Raw genomic sequence first — 21,820 nt, forward strand, 5'->3', positions numbered from 1 at the left:
ACTCTTTCAGAGTTATCTGTGCAATTCCAATTGCTCTAATCAATTACGGAGTAGTAGCTGTGAAGTATGCGGTCTCCCTTATGTTCAAAGCTCATGCTTCTATGTGTTAGCTTATTAGAAATCATCGAGGGAATGCTGTGTATTTATACAAAAGCGTTTTTTTGCCCTTTTTAGAACTCAACGAAGAAATAATAAAACCCGAATCGGAGTGCCCAATTAGGATTAGAATTCCCATATCAAAACTAGCTGCCTATGCTATGAATACAGCAGTAAAGTAAGTGAACAAAATAACCAACTGCCAAGCAAAACGCAACTAAGGGACGAAACGTCCAATGACACCCCATTATCCTGAGATCGGAAATTATAATTGTCAATTTGTGGTTTGTGGCCGTGTCTAAGGGTTCGAAACTTCAAGGAATTTCTTTCATCGACTACTTCGAAAAACATTAACCCCCTTTTCTTATGAATATGAATACTAGTTTCCTTTCTGTTTATTGTGCCTCATACACGTTGTTTTCTGTTTGTAGTCATATATAGATCTGGCTGCTCTGTTGCGGTAAGGTTGTTTGTATATCCAATAGATTAGATATTATGTATATACGGTTCCAATTGCACAAACATTCGATCCAAACCCGGGGCTCATTCGTTTACTAAATTCCACTTAGTTGGCGCCACTTCATGCAGTGCGTCCATCCCGCTCTGACGGTTTTATTTCCTATAGTGTGAATGTAAGCAGTTATCATCAAATCCCGCATTAACAACACGCCATGCTTGTGTTTGTGTCTCTTTCTGAACAATAGGTAATTATGATACACCTAGGATAGAATTTCTCATGGGGTTCTTTAAACTTTCTACTGTCTGGTTGTTGGTTCAAGTCTTCCAATGATTTTCGGTAGGGGGATTCAACAAAAGTGAGACTATATTTTTCTTGTATTACTATCCTCTATCATATGTGTGTGTGTTTTATATACTTTACTTCATTGAAGAGCACTGTGCTTTCTGAATTAGATTCATCGTCTTTTGCACGGTTGACGTTGAAAAAATGCTATGGTTTTCAGGTAGTAGATTAGAATGTTGCTGTTTTCATGTAACTAATGAGAAATTTTTATTTTTGTTTACACCGATATACATAACATGTGATTCTCTTTGTGTTAAAGTTATATTTTTGCTAGGTTTTTACACATTGTGGGGTAAAAATGTTTAGATTTAATTGAACTTGTCTTTGTTAAAATCTGATGATTTGACTGACTGGTGATAAATCTACAGAGGGGATGATAATGATGAGTAAACTTAAAGGACAAGTCTTTTAATTTGCAAAGCAAAGCAAAAAAAATCAGTTTAAGTACAAGCATACACCAATTCCTGAAAGTGTCTTCCATTTCACAGCAAAGGTTGATGTGGTTTCACCAAAACAAAAAAAGATCTATCAAAAGTATTATTAAAGTAACGCGCTTAAGTATCCCAAAGTTAAATCTCTTGTTCGTAAAGAACACTGTTCAGCAGTACAAAAAGTGTTTCTCTTCGTGTTTCACGATATAAACTTTTCAAAATGATTCAACCAGGTTCGTTTCTCACAGCTCTCTCTCTTGTACCATCGATTCCATTTGCCACTTCGTTTCCCTTTCGAACTTTACTACAGTAGTAACTCACCTTATAAACCATTTAAGTAAGCATAACAATAAACGTTGGAAGCAGCGTAGCAATAAATAAGTTTTAACCAAAACAAGTTACACTAATAACCGAGAACCAACGTGGTGGCTACGGTGCCAGAGATTGATTGGTTCAAAGATACTTTGAATTCAATGTTTGAACTTCACAGACCTGCTACTATATAGAAATGCGTTCTCCTTGACTAGACTAAAGCATGCTGTAAAATCGAGGAGGGGTTTGAGTTTTCTACGCGATTCTTGGCTGTCTCCCTATAACTCGGTATGTGATAGGTGCGATTCGAGCTCGGTGTGTCTATTTTTTAAAACCTTTTATCTGATATGGTTCGAAAGATTGATTTCTCTTTTGTCGAGCTTATCTCCTGTTTGTGATAAGTTTAAAAATTTGACTGCTGTAGTTAGCTCTGACTTTCTGTTTGTTGAAATATACACTTGTTAGCTGCTCTCTTTAAGTTGTAGTTTCTACACAGGTATCTATAATAATTTGTGATGTAAAGTGATGTGTGTGCTTTGGGTTCTTCTTCATTTCAGCTCTTTTTTTTTCTCAGTGCATATGATTTGTAGTTGTAGATGAGGAGGTTTCACTGAAATCCGCAATTTACAGGTGACTTGCGTCGTAGTCTGGAATGTTGTTGAGCTCGGTGTCCTTGTTTTTCCAGTAGAAATATGGAGGACCGCTGCTGAAGCAGTATTTCATTTGCAACGGCTCGTCGTTCTCTACGTAGTACATCAGATAGAAGTTGCACATCTCGTCATTGTTGGTGGCACTGTTTCAGGGCAGAAAAAAGTATTCTTTAGATTTAAAATACAGAGGAATCGACGTATGGTAGCCGAAATGTTGATTTTTAGTTGCTGTAGTCTGGTAGCATCACCGAATTTGAGAAGAATTTGAGTTTTGTCTTTATTTATGTTTATGATTTTTTGTTCTGTCAAACTGCGCCAGAAAATCTGTTGGATTATTACTGAGGCCAACTCTGTCCACAGAGGACCACTACCCAGGGGAACCGACAACTACCGGGGAAGTTTCGGATCGCGTAACAGCGGAGAACACGGGAGCACAAAGATATGTCTACCGATATCAATGATGGCGACGACCACAGCGCGACGAAACGAGACTTGCGATTGGATGCTCGGTACGTGGAACAATACATCTCTCAACTACATCGAGAGCACCCGCATGCTCGCCGATATACTGAAGGACCGCGGGTTCGGAATCGTAGCAGGAAATGTGTTGTGCAGGATCTATGGTGCGAACGTTTAGAGATAATCATGCCATCTACCAGAGTTTCGGCAACACACGTGAGCTGGGCACAGCTTTTATCATGATGGGCGACACACAGAGGTGCGTGATCTGTTGTTGGTGGTCGATAGACGAAGGACTGTGCAGGTTGAAGATCAAGGGTCTGACGTATTCGATGGAATCGCAAATCGACCAAGTTCTGATTGACGGACGGCACTTTTCGACATTACCGACATGACCTATCGTGGCGCTAACATCGACTCCGATCACTACCTGGTAATTGTAAAACTGCGCCCAAAACTCTCCATCATCAGAAATGTACGGTACCGGCGGCCTCTTTGGCACGAACCGAATGACGCCACCGCATACGCGCAGAATCTCGAGGCAGCGTTGCCGGACGAGGGTGTGCTCGATGTGGCCCCTCTGGAGGACTGCTGGAGTACGTATAGTCAAAGCAGCCATCAACAACGCAGCCGAAAGCACTACCGGGTACGTAGAACGGAGTCGACGAAACGATTGGTTCGACGAGGAGTGCAGAGAGGTTCTGGAGGAGAAGGATGCAGCGCGGGCGGCAATGCTGCAGCATGGAACCCGACAGAATGTGGAGCGATACAGACAGAAGCGGAAGCAGCAGACCCGTCTCTTCCGGGAGAAAAAGCGCCGCTTGGAAGAAGAGGAGTGCGAGGAAATGGAAGTGCTGTGCCGTTCACAGGAAACTCGCAAGCTCAACGCATCCCGCAAAGGCTACGTGCCGCAAGCCGAAATCTGCAGGGATAAGGACGGGAGCCTCCTGACGGACAAACGTGAGGTGATCGAAAGGTGGAAGCAGCACTTCGACGAGCACCTGAATGGCGAAGAGAATGTAGGCACGGAGGACCATGGCAGCGGAGGAAATGACTATGTTGGTGCAGCAGAGAACGGGAACGAACCAACTCCCACGCTGAGGGAAGTTAAGGATGCCATCCACCAGCTCAAAAACAACAAAGCGGCTGGTAAGGACGGTATCGCAGCAGAACTCATCAAGATGGGCCCGGAAAACTTGGCTACCTGTCTGCACCAGTTAGTAGTCAAGATCTGGGAAACCGAACAGCTACCGGAGGAGTGGAAGGAAGGGATAATCTGTCCCATCCACAAGAAAGACGACAAGTTAATGTGTGAGAACTTTCGAGCGATCATCATTTTGAATGCCGCCTACAAAGTGCTATCCCAGCTCATCTTCCGTCGTCTTTCACCTAAAGTAAATGGGTTCGTGGGAAGTTACCAAGCCGGTTTCATCGACGGCCGGACCAGATCTTCACCGTACGGCAAATCCTCCAGAAATGCCGTGAATACCAGATCCCAACGCATCACCTGTTCATCGACTTCAAAGCGGCATACGACAGTATCGACCGCACAGAGCTATGGAAAATTATGGACGAGAACAGCTTTCCCGGGAAGCTGACTAGACTGATAAGAGCAATCTGAGAAGAGCAACGATGGACGGTGTGCAGAACAGCGTAAGGATTTCGGGTGAACTATCCAGTTCATTCGAATCTCGACGGGGACTACGACAAGGTGATGGACTTTCCTGCCTACTATTCAACATCGCCCTGGAAGGTGTTTTGCGACGAACCGGGCTCAACAGCCGGTGTACGATCTTCACGAAATCCAGCCAATTTGTCTGTTTTGCGGATGACATGGATATTATTGCTAGAACATTTGGAACGGTGACAGAACAGTACACCCGCCTGAAACGTGAAGCAGCAAAGGTCGGACTGGTGGTGAATGCGGCTAAGACAAAGTACATGCTGGTAGGTGGGACTGAGCGATTGTTATGAGCGTTAAGCGTGAAGTACATTTGAATCCACACAATTTGGATCGAATTCCTTTCCTACCATTTCCTACACCTAACCAAGCGAGCCGCATCATAAAACCCCAATCAAATTTGAACAATCATGACCTACCACAATAAAATAGGGCCCACGATTATAAACGTTGAGCAAAGCGACAATGTTTATCAGCATAACGAAGCCATCATCCTTTCAGGAAAGATCATGTGTAATTCTTGATAGGCTCTGCGGCTATAAAAAGAGATTGATCAATAAAGACGACAGTCAGCTTTGTTTTTGGACTCCACACTGGATACCTCCCGGATAAGTATTTTGCTAGTCAAATTCCTTTGATGCTGAACTTGCACTTGCGAAGCTTAAATTATTCTGATCACTTAACACTTAACACTTCAACACTTCAAAAGTGTTGATACTTAGAATCGTGGAAGTAAAAAATCATTGGATTGGTGAAACTTTTTCTCACTTTGGTAAGCTAAAGTTCCGAATGCGAGAAATGTTGGCATGAGTCTATAAAGGCCTAAGTGCTACACACGATTTTAGTCGAGTCCCCAATCATTGAATCTATCGAACTTTTTCTCACTCTGGTAAGTTAAGGTTCCGAATGCGAGAACGTTGGTATGAGTCTAGAAAGGCCTACACGCTATCACACACGAACGTTCGATTTTAATTATTCGCATTCTTGAACCTCCTACACTGAGTGAGTAGTATCGGTGTTCGAAAGGAACGCGTTTCGGCTAGTCTGTTGGTTGGCTCACACGGAATGTCATACCGTATCCCTTCATAACGGTACCGTGAAACGATTGTGAGTTTCGTCATCCAGATCATCGTCGATTCATCATTGCGATAGCTGTGGATAAGAGTGCTGCTGGAATCAGTAAGTATTTCGTCTAGTCCCACAGCAAGAGGAACACCACACCGATCGTGCTGCCAATTGGAAGATTGTGCCGACGCCAACAAGTTGGTGGCTCCAGAGAGGAGGAGCTACTGCCACCAACTATTTGGTGGCTCCAGAGAGGACACAGACAACCAGAATGTACATGCAACGAAATTGCTTTCGTAAGGCAAATTGAAGCAGACAAATCAGACATTCACATGTTGGTCTGTTCATGCCATAGTGACTAGCTCCCATTAAGGGAAGGCAATTTTGTACTTCGTGAAGAATTGGTGAAACTGTCCTGACATTCACAAAGCTTTGGTGGTACGAGCACCATATAGCACTGTGCAGACAGTCTTGGACGGCGACTTTTTGTGCAACGAGATTAAAGTGAACTCAAGGAAATTCTGAAGCTAACCAGGGAATCAGCAAACATGTTTACAAGGTTCGTATTGAACAAGCCATTGTCGGCCTTTGTAATGAGGATGATACAGTGTGTGATATGGTAGGTATATGGCAATAAGTGTGACGAAAACGACGAAAACGACCCATCAGTTGAAATATTATCAGTTGATAATAGAGTTTTTGTATCACTTTTGCTTCTAGAAATGGATTCTCTGCCTTATCGGAGTTTTCTTTAAAGTTGATATCCTGTGACAACAACCCACAGCAATTCAGCATAAGAAAAACTTACCCAATGTTCGTCACCGTGCTGCGATTGCTTTCCATGGTGCACCGTGCCGCCAAGCGATCGCCCTTGCGGATGGGTGCGGTGCTCTCCACCGGATAGAACATCTGCGGCGTCAGTGGGTCCCGTTTGCCCAACCGTGTCCAATGATTCTGGCCCTGCTGGTCGATCTTGATCTGGTAGCCGGACACGACCCGTCCCAAGCTGTGCGTGTGGGTCCGATAGGCGAACGGGTGAATCGTTTTGTTTTCACTGATGTTGCACACGGTTTCCATGTATTCGACCTGATGCGGCGGAATGGAACCCCCGGTACCCAGTAGCAACACGCCGGCCCGTTTGTTCATCCTGTTAGGATTTTTGAGAGGAGGAAGAAATATAATTTTATTTAAGTATTCAAATCATATATTATTAAACAACTTACTGCTTCAATGTATAGTGTAGGAATATTCCAGAGTCATCGGATGTAGTACCATCTGAAAGAAATTAACAAATGGCATCGTTTTTAAGACACGCTTGTATTAAATGTGATACTTTTCCATAAATGAATGGATCTCCTAGCTTTTTAGGTTTGATTTAGTTGGAAAATCTTCATCCACTTTAAAGTCCATTCAAACTAAAAATGAACCACCTGTTGACATTCCACTATACCCCAGCAGCTTCCAAACAAAAGATGTCATACTCCTCTATTAAGCTCCCTCTAGCGACGTCGTCCATCCCACGTGCAAATATGAATAATAAATCGAGCAGATTCGTTTGACCTAACCGGGGCCACGCACGACGACGGCGCCACGGGAACCGGGGAATCATTTGAAAGTTTGAGGAAAATTACGTCCCACGGACCAATAAATCATTCATGGGAAGATTTCACTTCTTGTCAGATGATAGAGAGAGAGAGAGCGCGGTATTAGAACGTGACGATAATGACGGTCACGTGTTTAACGGAAAGAAAGGAAGAAAAAAAAAAGACAGCTTTCAGTGACTTCCGCTCGGGACCGTATAGGTAAGCTATTGCGTTGGAAGGAAAATGTGGCACGTATAGATTTCAATAACAAGTAACCCACCCTATACTTTAAATACCCGAAGGGAACGATCGCTCTTTGGTTGGTGCGTGCGATGCTTTTCTGAGCGAAAACATAATACAAGACGAGGAGTATTTTCAGCCAATGGAAAACTTTGTAGAATAGTTAATATCGAAGTCAGGGCTGAAAATCGTCGCCGTACGACCAAAAAAGTCGACGACGAGAACGAAAACTAGATCGTCATCGTTGCTCGTTCCACATCGGATGACTCATTCAAGCCAGCGAATCGTCGTGAAGGGCTTGCGTCGTGAGTCACGATTCGAAGTAGCTTGCAAACTACGTAATTTCATCTTGTTATTTATTTCAATGCAATAACTTTATTATATTTACTCGCATTCCTATAAGAAAGTTATCTTGTAAACTCTTTCGAAGAGAAAGCTCCAAACATCGCCATTAAGCACATCCTTTGGAGATTGCCTAATTTTGTTTTGATCGTTCTCACTTCACCCTTTTGCCACGACAAAAGACTTCCATAAGCCAATATTGGTCGAACAACAGTTGTGTAGATCCCATGTTTTACCAAAGGTTCGCCAGCATTACCCGAAGGCTATACAACCTTTCTTGATTCTGAACTCAATGTGTGGTGTTCAGGAAAGCTGGGTGGAATAAAAGAGACGCCATTCTTTATTACACCAACAAAGCTAGCCATGAAAATGTTTGACAATTCACAGGTCATTTTGACAGACCACACACATGCACGAAAAAGACGGATAACATATTCTGCTTTATCGATCTTGTTGCCGTCCTTTTCGTGCTCATGTTACATCTGTCAAAATGACCTGAGATTTGTCAGTCATTTTGAGGTTAGGTTCGTTGGTGTAATGAAGAATTACGGTTTCGCCTTTCCGTGAAAAGAACAACAGACGTTTTACACGAATTAACCGAAAGACCATATTGGCAACACCAACCCTCAGCTACCTGAAGAGCGCTTGAATATCAGGTCGAAAGGGTGCTGATGCACATACCAACTAACAATTTTAGGTAGTCGTCGGCAAAACTGTAAGTAGGAAAACCGCCATATTAAGTTGTCTAAATTCTTCATTACACCATCAAAGCTAGCCATAACAATGTTTGACACATCTCAGGTCATTTTGACAGACCACACACATGCACGAAAAAGACGGATCATATATTCTACTTTTCGATCTTGTTGCCGTATTTTCAAGCTCATGTTACATCTATCAAAATGAACTGAGATCTGTCAGGCATTTTAAGGTTAGGTTCGTTGGTGTAATGAAGAATAGCGCATCTGCTACTAGATTCCACAAAAGCGGTAATAAGTGGACATCCACAAACACTCAATTATTTATTACATCAACGAACCTAACCTCAAAATGACTGACAACTGTCAGGTCATTTTGACAGAAGTAACATGAGCTTGAAAAGGACGGCAACAAGATCGATAAAGTAGAAATGATCCGTCTTTTTCGTGCATGTGTGTAATCTGTCAAAATGACCTGAGAATTGTCAATCATTTTGAGGTTAGGTTTGGTGGTGTAATGAGCCATTTTACGAAGTGACAACATTGTTGATGATGATATCGATTTTCACGCAGACGCGCCAACTTGGTCAAATTATTGGGGGGGCAAAGCCTGTTTTTCCTGATTTTTTGTATGGGAAAATTGAAAAATTGCCAAATATTGGGGGGGGGGGGCAAAACCATGCTTGCCCCCCCCTAAGTTGGCGCCTATGTTTTCACGTATTCGGACGTCATCTCCTGTCAAAATTTCATTCATAAAAACGGCTCGTAAAATGGACTATAAAGAATTGATTGATGCACCAAGCGAAAAGAAGAAGAAGTTTTGACATCCAAGCGGTGTGCCGTCGATGAGATCCTCGTCGCGGATTGGTCGATGAATGCAAACGGCACACCGCTTGGATGTCAAAACTGCTTCTTCTTATCGCTTGGTGCATCAATCAATTTCTTAATCGCTGCTTGACGCAATGTCAAGCAGAGATGTCGGATTTTGAGCATTTGGTGAATCCAATTGAAAATCATTGGAGATATTATTCCTCTCAAGAAAAATCAGAATATGGCGATTATCTGCCTCTGGCTTCTGATATTAGCGCGACAGTCACTAATCATAACAGCGTCACCAGATTTAAAAGTATATAATTCCACTATATGGGGTTTGACAGCAAGAACACTCATTCCACTGAGCTACTTTTGCCGTTCGTCACAAATACATTCAAAAACATCTGTCACTTCGCGAAACCCACGTGCTTTTGTTTTTGGCGGGAACACTTTTTCTTTTGTTTTGCCTTGCGACTGTCATGCGGCGGTATGCCTTGCGAGTGTACGACCGCCGCAGGACTCTAATAAAAGATAAGCGCGACAATATAAATACCATGATTACGTGCGGCTTCCAATATGGCATCGAAAGGCACGTTGTCAAAGGCACCCTCGATATCTAAGAAAACACCCAAGCAAGATTGCTTTTGAGCAAAGGCCTTCTCGATATTGTAAACAACCTTATGTAAAAGAGTCATGGTGGACTTTCCACATTGGTAGCATGTCGGTTCACATGAATAGGCACGTTGGCCAAATGAACATCATGGATTAGATGATCCATAAGCATTTCTAATGCCGTTTTGTTTTGGATCCAGTTCTAACCTGGGTTGGAACTGGATGAGATCACAGTTTCAACCCCAACTCGACTTCGGTTTCGCTTGTACCATAGGCGCCAACTTAGGGGGGGGGGGGGCAAGCATGTTTTTGCCCCCCCCCCATATTTGACGATTTTTAGATTGTCCCATACAAAAAATCAGAAAAACCAGGCTTTGCCCCCCCAAATAATTTGACCAAGTTGGCGCCTCTGGCTTGTACTAAAGTTTGTTTACACATATTCCGCCAATCCAGTTCCAACCCAGGTTAAAAAAACGGCATAAGCATTTCAGAAGAACAGAGGTCAAGCTGATAGGTCTGAAGCTCTTTGTTTCTTCATACGACGCACGTCTCACTTTCGGAATAAACTTTACACTAATCTCCCGCCAAGATTTGAGAATATAGGTACCCTGTAGCAAAACTGCAAACAACTATTATTTTCAAAACATGTTTGAAATAATCAAACCCTTTCTGAAGCAAAATAGATAAATCTCATCTGCTCCCGGAGATTTGAAAAGAGCAAAGCTATTTACTGCCCGCACAATCGATTCTATAGTAACAGTGTTGCAAAAAGCTTTGCGTTGAATTGTCCTATGCTTTTTAAAGTTCTTTTCAACGCCAACCTTCTCGCAAAATACGAGGGACGGTGCAAGTTTATATCCCCTGAAGAAGGCCGAGTCCAATGGCCGAAACATCGGAATTAAACAAGTAGTACTTGTCTTGATTAATTGTTAGACTGAAAAGCCACCCAAAAACAGTTGATTCTACAGTCGATCCTAATTCCAAAGGCACCATCTAAATCACTTTGAGTGTCAATGGATGGTGAGTATCCATGAAATTTGACCGCAACCAAATCAGTAGAGATCCCAGTTGGTTGACGCGGGATTCCTGAAACGCAAAGTTTGCGAAGCAACATTCGCAAATTTCAAAAAAGATGTAGCGATGGTCAGCTAAAGATTCTTTATCTGACGCATGCCAGTTGGCCAGCTCGTGACTAATTCTACTGGAGCAAAGCGTTATGTCTAACACTTCCTCTCTGGCAGACACCATGAAGGCTGGACGGTTGCCTATGTTAAGTTATCCAAGATTTGTACTACTTAAGTACTTCATCAAACTGGAGACTCTCAAGTTAATGTCTGAGCTGCCCCAGATGATATGGTGAGCATTAGCATCACTTCCAACAAGTAGCGCAATTCCTTAAGGCCTTTGAAGTGCAGTATGCAAAGCATCCGTAGGGGATAGTTCATCATGCGGTAAATAAACCGAGTCATAGACGTATTTCCTGTTGATGTTTCCAACAGATACATCAGTTTTGACAGCACATACATCTCTGGTGGCGAACTCAGAGACGAGTGTATCAATGATTGCGTTGTTGACAAGCACACAGGCTCGAGGCATGATACGCGAGTTTGCCATTTCATTTTTACTGAAAGTAGCAAACACCAGATTCACAAGGTTTCCTAGATATAAATTCTCCTTACGAAAGTAAGGTTCTTGGACAAAGGTCACTTGGGCTGTACAATTTTGCAAAGTCTGCAAAGCTTGGCCGTTGCTGTTCTTTTATGCTTCAGATTGATCTGAGCTATCCTAACCATACCCACTATCCAAACAAGGCAAAATTGAATCCTTTACAATCACAGCACAACGAAGAACAGCAGCAATAAAACCAGATCGGTATCGATTGGAAAACGTCAAAGGCGACGATACACGAAATACACTGTGTAAATCCCTTAATTCGAAACCATCTAGGTGAAAATTTAAACCCCACCCTAGGGTAAGGGAGGTATTTTGGACCCCTTTAGGAAGTGGATGAACAATTCAGCGAAAAAAAGAAAGTTCCCACTTCAAAATATGGCTAATTTCAGTAGGCATTGCGTAGAGCAACATTTTTTCTGTCGAAAAAGGCCAAACAGAACTCAAAATTGTTGTAGTAAATATAAGAAATATTAAAACTCCTGAAGGATCTCGGGCTTCCATTTTGGACCACCTGATTTTATTTTGGACCACCAAGTGCACATATTTTGGCCCACCAAATTAAACTTCAATTGATTGATGAAATGAAAGCCACCTCAGCAAAAAATTTTAACATAGTTAAAACTACGTGAAGTGTACATCTTTTCTATTCATTTTTTGAGGCAGGGAACGTTTAAAAAATACGTAACGGTAAAAAAGATGAAATTTTGTTGCAATTGCCGGTTTTTACGCCTTACGCATATGATGTTTCATAGAAAAAAGTTACCCAAAACGTGTATTTATTAACTATGCATGACGTCAGTCACCATGCATAATTTACGTAACGCTTCATAGAAGTGTGAAAGTCTAGTGATTTTGCTAAATATAAGAGCGTTCCACACACATTGTAATGAGTGGAAAGGCCATCAAAAATAAAGCAATTTGAATGATACGTAATTTGTCAAACATACATTAGATATCACATTGTCTCAGTCATCAGTTGATTGCCGAGAAGGACAACTACTCTAAACTGGATGACTGAACACCTGAAAATTTCAACTTGTCGAAAAGTTGTTAGGACACAAATCGAATCGAAATTTTTAACTTGGCGAAAAGTTGTTAGAACAAATCGAACCCACAACAATCTCATTGTGAAACAAACGTATAACAACCCAGATCACGGGAGGTCCCAACTTATTCTATTTATCTGTTTTTAGAGTACATTACATTGGCATGAATATTTTCTCCCTTTAGAAGGAACTGGAGAGATGGATCTGACAGGTGGTCCAAAATATGTCCACATCTGATTATGTTGAACATATTTTGGCCATACCTCAAACCACCATTTTAGTAAATATTATCGCTCCACCGAGGTTAAGAACAGTTTATTTTGAGTTCTTACAAGGCCCTAACTACATTTACATGAAATAAACATTTATTTGTAAAATTAAATACCTCTTCGAAGTCGACTACAAATTTGTCACCTTCTTTGTTTTTGGTGCTTTTCCGTGCGTTTCATTGGAAGTGAAAACATTTTCTCTATTTTTGATACTGAACAGCATATTTAACTGACATCCAAAATAAAGGTCATCACATAGTTGAATACTTTACATGTTCCATTAAAAATTTACCAAGATTTAGTAGAGATTATGTGATAAATATTATAAAACTCGCTAGTGTGGAGTTTGCCATTCTGCTCCCGTATGAGAGTCACCCAGTGAGCCGAAGTAGTGATGGCAGCAGCAACCCGCCGCAGCCGGGAAGAGATGCGTCCGACTCGTCCGATGGTTCGCCGAAGAAAGAGGTAGAGCCTACGCAATGCATATGCACACCGACTGGACCGGTGTTCGTGGTTGGCGTTCACTTATGCGAGTTGATGTAGCTGTCAATTGACACCTTATCGAGGGGTATAATGTAGACGGTACTCTGATGGACGATAGGGTATCCCACAGCTAGAGGGGCCAAAATACCTGCCCGGTCCAAAATACCTCCACTACCCTATTTAGCCTCAAGCTTGAGACTAAAAAAGAGCAGCTGATTGTTTCGGAGCAGAGTTTCCCATTCTTCATTACACCAACGAACCTAACCTCAATATGACTGACAAATCTCAGGTCATTTTGACAGATGTATAATGAGCATGAAAAGGACGGCAACAAGATCGATAAAGTAGAATATGTTATCCGTATTCTTCATGCATGTGTGTGGTCTGTCAAAATGACCTGTGAATTGTCAAACATTATCATGGCAAGCTTTGTTGGTGTAATGAAGAATTGCTCATGTATACATAAATGTGACAGCGAGCCTTCCACCAAATTATCTCCCAGCTCTTCAAAATCGCAGTGTGCTGCGCTGCTAGGAGGCTCACGAAAATCTGGTGGGTGCGAGCTAGACACATAGGGCACTGCATGAAATCCTCTCCTTCTCCCTCACTCTTACAGAAATTTTGTAAACAACAAGGCCAAGAAACGTCAAAATCCCATTGTTGCAACTAAAGATGGATAGGCCCTTTGAATTGCTAAGGCATGTTGACGTAAACAAACGAAACTGATAGACATCGGATCGAGGAAAAATGTGCGCGAGCTGAAAGGAAATTTGTCGTAGTAATTAGAAGATTCGAGATTCCAGATTCATAAAAATTGAAATGTGCAATTATAGTACTTCCAAAAAGAGAGCGTTAAAATAACGCGAAGATTTCTACTTGAATTCGGTCACCTAGTAGGTCGAGTAGTAGGTGCTAATAGTTATTTGCCGAAAATCGATACTCATTCTTAACTTCTCTATTTCTATAGATATTTACTAGCTTTGTGATCTTAAATAGTACCGTAAAGTCGTAGAAAATTAGCGACTGTTGAAACTAGTAAGACAATAGCATCATAAAGTGATTTAACTATGAAAATTCTAACAATATCCAAACAGTTTCAGATAGCACATAACCTCCATCGTCATCTGCATTAGAGCAAATCTCTCCGAGAGCAATAAGGAAACTTACTGTAAGATAAAATATTATAACCTCAAAGTTGATCCTAAATAAATTTATTTGCAGTTTGAGCCAAGGTTTGAGCCTCGCAAAAACGGGCTACAAAAGGTTTCTTCACCCATACAAAATCAAAACAATGCAGTGCCCTATGGTCCACTGCACGAATTTATTCTGGCCTGCTTACTCTCACACGAAATTTGACGTTTGAGCGGTGTCGGCACCTCTCAAACGTCAAATTTCGTGTGAGAGTAAGCAGGCCAGAATAAATTCGTGCAGTGGACCATAGCTCCCGGGGAGCTCGTCTCATGCGCTGCGTGAGCTGTTGGTATCTAAGGTGAAAAACAACTTCTTGGTAACGAAGAACCTCAACAACTTTTTTCCGTACACAACACAAGTGTCTGGTTGGTCTATACGATACGACTAGGGACTCTCAATGCAAACGTTAAGGTTTCAATTCTCGTTCGTTTAGGAAGTTTTTGTCGTGAAATTTTCTAATTTAATCAGCGCATGAGACGGAGCTCATGAGACACATCTTGAGAAAAATGAGGCGCACAGCTTACAGTCTCAAAATGTACAGTGCTCCTGGGAGCTCGCTCGCAATGTGGCTCCCGTACATGGGACTACAGCACGTGTACATCAACTCTGTTTCGGAGAAACACAAGGGCCACTGCACCACTGCTCGGGTTAGCGAAGTAAGGGCAAAATACTATGGAGGGCGCCCTGGTGCTCCACAGGCTCCGTTAGCGATTAGGTTTTTATTAGACTCCCCTTGGCTCCCATAGGCACGGTAAGCATATAGCTGCATCACACCTTGAATTAGGGGTCACTTGTTTAGTGGACTCTTACCACCGGAGCAGGCGGTCCGTAGTGTTATACTTTGCCAATTGAGACACCCGCTACCGACACTACACAGCTTTCTAGGCTGATCTAGAAAAGAAGTTAATATTGATGATCAACTTCATACGGACTCGAACAGCCGAATAAACGAAAAAGCTGACTACGCGAATTGCCATAGGGTATCGCGCCACTTGGGCGGTGGCTTCTAAATTCGTCTGTTTTCCACTATAACTCAGTTAATTTTGAACCAATTGACTTGAAATGTTGTACACGGGTAGATACTATACCTGTCTCACCACATTCCAAAAGTTGTGTCAATTGGTTCAAATTTGACTGAGTTATAGTGGAAAACAGACGAATATAGAAGCCACCGCCCAAGTGGCGCGATTCCCTACCTATCGTATTCGAAACCACTAGATACTCAAACGAGGCAGGAACATATCCTTTGTAATCAATGCACAAAAACGAATAGGAGGCCCGGATTAAGGATTGTGGGGGCCCGGTGCCCGAGCGGATGTGGAGGCCCCTCGGAGAGATGAGCAAAAATTGTTTTCTTTGTTTTCGAACAGTACTTGAGCAATATAAAAAATAAAGTTAATGATAGCAACCAAAAAGGGGTTTTGTGGGGGCCCCTAAAATGTGTGGGCCCGGGGCCCTGGCACCCCACCGCCCCCCCCCCCCCCCCTCCCCTTAGATCCAGCACTGAGCGATACAGCCAAATCGGTATCGCTTGAAAAATACGAAAGACGAAAATACACAGAATACACTGCGTACAATGCATAATGTCAAACCATACGGGTAAACTAATCAACATACTTTTAAGGTGAAACGGGACGCCGTGTTATTTTTCCTATCTTGCCTCTCTTTCTAACAATTTGCCTCGCGATTTTGAAGATGGTAATCTCGAGTTCTATCGCACTGAAGATGCTGAAAAACAATCAGCATATGCACTGCAAGTGAGCATACACAGTGATAGGTTTTTGTTGCAAAATATGAAGTAGAATCTGAGATTACCATCTTAGTAGCAACAGAGCAATGGCGGATATTTCCCCGACCGTCCCGTCCGCCCTTAAGAGATGGATATGTTACTGTATTAGAATAGCAATGCTATTTAAGGGTCTGTTTCAATTGACGAATTAAAATTAATTTTTACTTAAATTTGACAGTTCGACACTTAAACTTGACAGTTCTCCTAAGGAAATAATTATCGAACTGTCAAGTTTAAGGCGAAACTGGAAGCTTTTTCTCATTTTTTCGGTTTTTGATTTTTTATTAAATAACGAAGCAATATTTTCAAAATCGGGTTTCGTGCACATGTAGAGTATGGATCAACGTATCTGCTGAATTTTTTTGAGGTGGAAAATGTTTTCCATTTTTGCAGAAACCATTTTTTCGTGATATTTTGTTCAAAAATGGTTTCTGCAAAAACGAAAAACATTTTCCATTACAAAAAAAAATCTGAAGATACCTTGATCCATACTCTACATGTGCACGAAAACCGATTTTGAAAATATTGCTTCGTTATTAAATAAAAAATCAAAAACCAAAAAGTGAGGAAATGCTTCCAGTTTCGCCTTAAGTGAAAATATATTTTTATTTCTCCAATTGAAACAGACCCTAAAGGTCGACACATTTGTCCAAAAGTAAAAAAAATGCTAGCAAACTTGCTTTGTGCAGCAAATTAAACAGACAATGTGGTAGAAGTGAATAGACTTACCTTTAAATTTATCAATGTTGGCATAATGAACCTGCAGTACAATGTACTTGATGGGAGAATCCAGTCCCACTTTGAATCCTACGCCATCCTGCAGCTCCAGCTTCGGTGCGTCACGTGCCCACGCGTAAATGATTTGCGAAGACGACCCGGCGCCACACGGACTGCCCGTTTCCTCCTTCACGTCGTCACTCTTGGCCATCTCGCCGCAGTTCCTGATGAGAGAGAGAGGGGAAAAAAATAAGAGCTACACATCCCGACCGACTATGCAAATTTCCATCAATTACATCCTTGACGGAACATAATTCCACTTACCACACGGCCGATTGCGACCCGGGTGCCCCGCATCCGTACAGCAGCATGTGATGAGCCGTCGCCATCGTAGCATTAGGCTCGAAGCCCACTGGGAGGAAAAGAAACAGGACGAAGGATGCCAAAATTCAATTACTCGGTTAACGCGTCAAAAATAGAAATGCACTTAACCATCATGGAAATGGAATTCAACGCGATGATGGTGACGGTTCTATTTCCTCAAATAGCTGGATTGGATATTCTTGTTTTGTCAATTGATGTGCCATTCCATGCAAATCAGTGTTTTGTGAATGTGAATCGATAGCCGTTATTCAGTCATAGCAACAGTGCCCTCAACAACCAAAGTACAAAGTACACATATTTTTCACAAGATTCTGTCAATTTGTTTGTTTAGCGAATGCCGCTCTAGGAATCACGTTACATTTTAAATGACAGGGAACACTGATGGAAATTGGATCTTAAGATATGGTATGTGGGGGCAAGATGGGTCAGGGGGCAAGATGGGTCAGTACCGTTTTCAATCGCACAATATATGTTTTGAATCTTTCAATAATTTTCCCAGATGAGCGACGGGGATACACAAACAAGTGATATATTGTTTTGATAATTCTATACGTTCCTCGCACAGAAAAAAACAAAATATTTTTTCGTTATAGGGTCTTGTACCATTTGGGCAGGTGTACCTAGTTTGGGCACTTGTCGCTATAACTAAGTCAATTTCAAACTGATTGATTTGATATGTTGTATAGAGTTAGGTACGCATAGTATCTAACTCTGTACAAAATTTCAAATCAATCGGCTGGAAATTGACTTAGTTATAGAGGCAAGTGCCCAAAATAGGTACACCTGCCCAAATGGTGCAAGACCCTACTCCTTATGCTATACATTCCATATATTGCGCATTGCGCGGTTATAAGGCCGGAACAAATCTTGTTTTCTTCTTTTGTCACTTTGCTCCTTGACTCGTCAAAGGGGGGGATGATAAAAAAATAAATGTATTTGATCAAAAATTACCCAAACAATTAGGCAAAATCGTCAAACTCATCGGATTTGTTAAGAAATTTTCTCGATGACTCTAATTTCACTTCAAAATTTTAAAATTTCTTTAATAATTTATTTGTGTCCCCCCTCAAAATGTCGAATTCCGACCAAAATTTTCCGAGGGGGTGGTGACATAAGAGAAAACCGAAATTTGTGTCAGCCTAAGTGCGACGATGAAGTGCGGAATCTCAAATAAAAGTGCGATTTTGCGTCAGATCGATCCGGTGTCTTCACCGCACTTATTCATTAGCTCGTGATGAATAAGCGCGGTGAAGACACCGGAACGATTTGATGCAAAATCGCACTTTTATTTGAGATTCCGCACTTTGTCGCAGTCCAGTTAGCAATGCAATAAACTATAACTACGTGTATTGTGTAGACGGGGCAAGATGGGTCACCCTAATTTTTCGGTATGTTTGCATAGTTTTTGAAAATGTTTTATTCTTCATGGAAAGGCTATTCTACATTATTGAAGCGATGAGAGCACTGAAAATTTGAGAACATATTTTTTAAATTTTCCTTCAAAAAATATAGGTTTTCAAAGTCCGTTTATGGCTACCCGAACAAAAATCTTCTAGTTCTGAGAATAATCTACCGATATGTTTCAACACTTTCTTCATGTAATCTGTACGTCTATGAAACTTAGATGTATAGAGAAAAACTAGAAGATATAGTATTTTTTGTTGGAGGAAAATCGAGTTTTCTTATAGCTGACCCATCTTGCCCCCGTTAAAATGAGGTGGGGCAAGATGGGTCATGTTTTGAAAATTGTTTGTCAAGAAGCAGGTTTCAAATTTTATTACCTTTTTATACTCTTATATCATAGCTGACTAGTGTATCTGAGAGTCGTGGTAGAATACAGAGAAATGCGATTTATATTCAGAAAATTATAGGGATCCATTTCTTAGGTGACCCATCCTGCCCCCACTTACCATATATTTTTTCTTATTCCTCCTTATTTCTAATCAGTGCTGAAAATGTCATTTCGACAAATCTAGATTTAATGACCTACAGCTGATTTCGGAGACAGAAACTGGAAATATGGTATTTGAAAAACTTGTGCGGCTAGACCAGCTCTACAAGAATGTCACGGAAAACCGCTTCATATCCAATATTAAAGGTAAATGTCATCGACTTCCTTCGCAAAATGGCAATTGATGTTCATGGTGAATATCAATTGCCATTTTTACAAGATAGTCAATTACATTGACCCTCAATCTTAAAGAGAGAGCGGGGTTTCCGTGACTTTCTTGTAGAGCTGGTTAGCCGCACAAGTTTTTCATATACCATATTTTCAGGTTCAGTCTTTGAAATGAGCTGTAGGGCAATGAAGATCTGTTAAAATGACATTTTCAGCTCTGCTCCTAATATTGCAGATTTTTGAACCACAAATATCTGTGACAAAACTTGAAGCTCATTTATCTTTGATTGCTCCCGGGTTTTGATCAAGCTAGAACAGATTTAAAAACGACTCATACTATACCTATATAATAACTTTTGGTGTCGTCCACCTTCACGGGCGTACAGAGGTACAGTTCCTTCTGCAAAACAAAAAAAGAGAATAGTAAATCGATTAGAATGTTTTAAATAATTTGAATACAGCTCAACGCTAAAAATAGTAACGCCATTGTTCGATCATGAAAACGTAGGATGAAGTCTGATACCCGCCATAAAGCTTTCAAATACAAATGGTGGTAGACCGACTGAACAACATGACTGTCGCAGCATTAGTAGGTGGTTGTGGAGGAGGACGAGAAGGAGAATTGGTTGCTATTATTGCGCGCTAAAGCTGCGAACAACTTTCTTACGTGGGAACCCCAAAGTGGCGTTTTTCGTTCCTCAGAATCAGAACTTGAGCGACCCCCGAAAGGCGGTTGGAGCGGAAAGCACAGCCGCCGCAGATGGTTAAAGGGAAAACGGGTGGTCCACGCCGGGGATGCTTTTGAATATGAATTCTCCTGAATGGCATGAAAAGCAGAGGCGTGGGAATACAACAGGTTATTTACTTCAAACGACTGAGGTTTTATTATTTGCCAAAATGTATTTCTGTAATCTGAACACAGTCTGGCCGTATACTTACGATACCATTTCAAAACGGATTTACGCGAATAAGAGGAAGAAGATGTGCATATTTGTTATTTTCTGTTTCCGTGGTCGTAATTTAGGCAAAAGACGTCATAGGAAAAGCTCCAGACTTGTTCGCAGTGGCGACGTTCTCCTGGATTATGTATTTTTTTTTTCCGGCATTAACATCGATTTCGAGCACTCGAAAACACTCGATAATGATATGAAAACAGCCATAGCTACGCTCTTGAGTTAGCATTTATCCAATGCTGCCACGACAATACTGCACAAAGGGCAAATGAGAAGGGAAAACCGATACTATAAACCGAGTAAAATGTTAGAAGAATCTATCCTTAAATTGAAAAAAAAAGATTTACTTTTTGATTTTCTTTATCCTTATTAGGAGGTTTTTGGCCCAGGACTATATTTTTAAAATTCTTTAACTAGATTTTTAGCTGGAGGCTAGTTCATTTTGGGACCCATGGCTTTACTTCTCTTCCAAAGGAAGAATCCACATTTAGTGAGCTTGTCGGGAGTGGGATTCTATTCCAGGTCCTCGGCATGCTAGTCACGTGTTCGAACCATCACACTTAGTCCGCTCCATTCGTAAGCTAGTTCACTTCGATGTTAACCATATTTGCTTTAAATTCCCGGGGTTCTAAAAATTTCAGATTAAGAACTGAAATTGTGTTTTGAACTTCTTGTGCTTTAGCTTAGTTTATGAATTGATCAATAGCTTGAAATCTAAAATAATGCTATTAGACATCTCATTGATGTACTTTTCAGTATAACAACTGTCACTTGCCCGCCCTCCATGCTGTCTCAAGCTTTTCGGAAAACAGTTTTAGCCAACACCTCTATTGTAGAACTCTTCAACGTCTTGAAAATGACCCATCCATGTGCTGTGCTCGGCAAGCTTTGTCTTGCCTAATGCGTTTTTTTTACGTTCTATGTGCAAATCCTCGTTCAAAATGTATTAATAATTGATTTTCCAAAAATTCTCCCATGTATTGGGTGAAAACTGACAGAACAAAACAAAGAAAACCAAAATCTGGCGTTCCATTCGCGAGTTATGCGCGGTCCCACGTATGCCACTGCATTTTTATATATAAATACAGTAGACGTTCGGTCGGTGCAAACGGTTTAACTGCAATGCTATTTAACTGCAATGCTATTTAACTGCAATGCTATTTAACTGCAATGCTATTTAACTACAATGCTATTTAACTGCAAGTCCGGTAGGTGCAACAAATGTGCAGTTATCGCACCGCTATCCGTCAAAACGGTGCGCCCAAATGAACAGTCGTATGAATTTTTCGTTCATTTAACGTCAATTGATGGGTTGTTGACGACAGTTTGACGTTTCAGTTATCGAATTTTGTTCGCTAAGTGAAACGTAAACATGTTGCAGTTAGCGAACGTCTACTGTAAATGGATTTTA

The 21,820-nt window shown here is 41.3% G+C and overlaps 1 protein-coding gene across 1 annotated transcript in view; it reads right to left on the reverse strand.

Annotated features, from left to right (window-relative positions):
- Window positions 1–455: 455 nt before the first annotated feature.
- LOC109418106 (peptidylglycine alpha-hydroxylating monooxygenase) overlaps window positions 456–21,820 on the reverse strand; it is a 76,336-nt gene continuing 54,971 nt past the window's right edge. Inside the window, exons 2-7 of the mRNA XM_062854021.1 lie at window positions 19,799–19,856; window positions 17,278–17,365; window positions 16,966–17,177; window positions 6,720–6,771; window positions 6,305–6,643; window positions 456–2,434 (exon numbers count right to left, since the gene is read on the reverse strand). Of these exons, the coding sequence (XP_062710005.1) occupies window positions 2,266–2,434; window positions 6,305–6,643; window positions 6,720–6,771; window positions 16,966–17,177; window positions 17,278–17,365; window positions 19,799–19,856 (918 nt within the window). The 3' untranslated portion in view covers window positions 456–2,265. The remainder of the gene's footprint in view (window positions 2,435–6,304; window positions 6,644–6,719; window positions 6,772–16,965; window positions 17,178–17,277; window positions 17,366–19,798; window positions 19,857–21,820) is intronic.

This window comes from Aedes albopictus, chromosome 2, assembly GCF_035046485.1.
Source record: "Aedes albopictus strain Foshan chromosome 2, AalbF5, whole genome shotgun sequence".
In the NCBI taxonomy this organism is placed as follows: domain Eukaryota; kingdom Metazoa; phylum Arthropoda; class Insecta; order Diptera; family Culicidae; genus Aedes; species Aedes albopictus.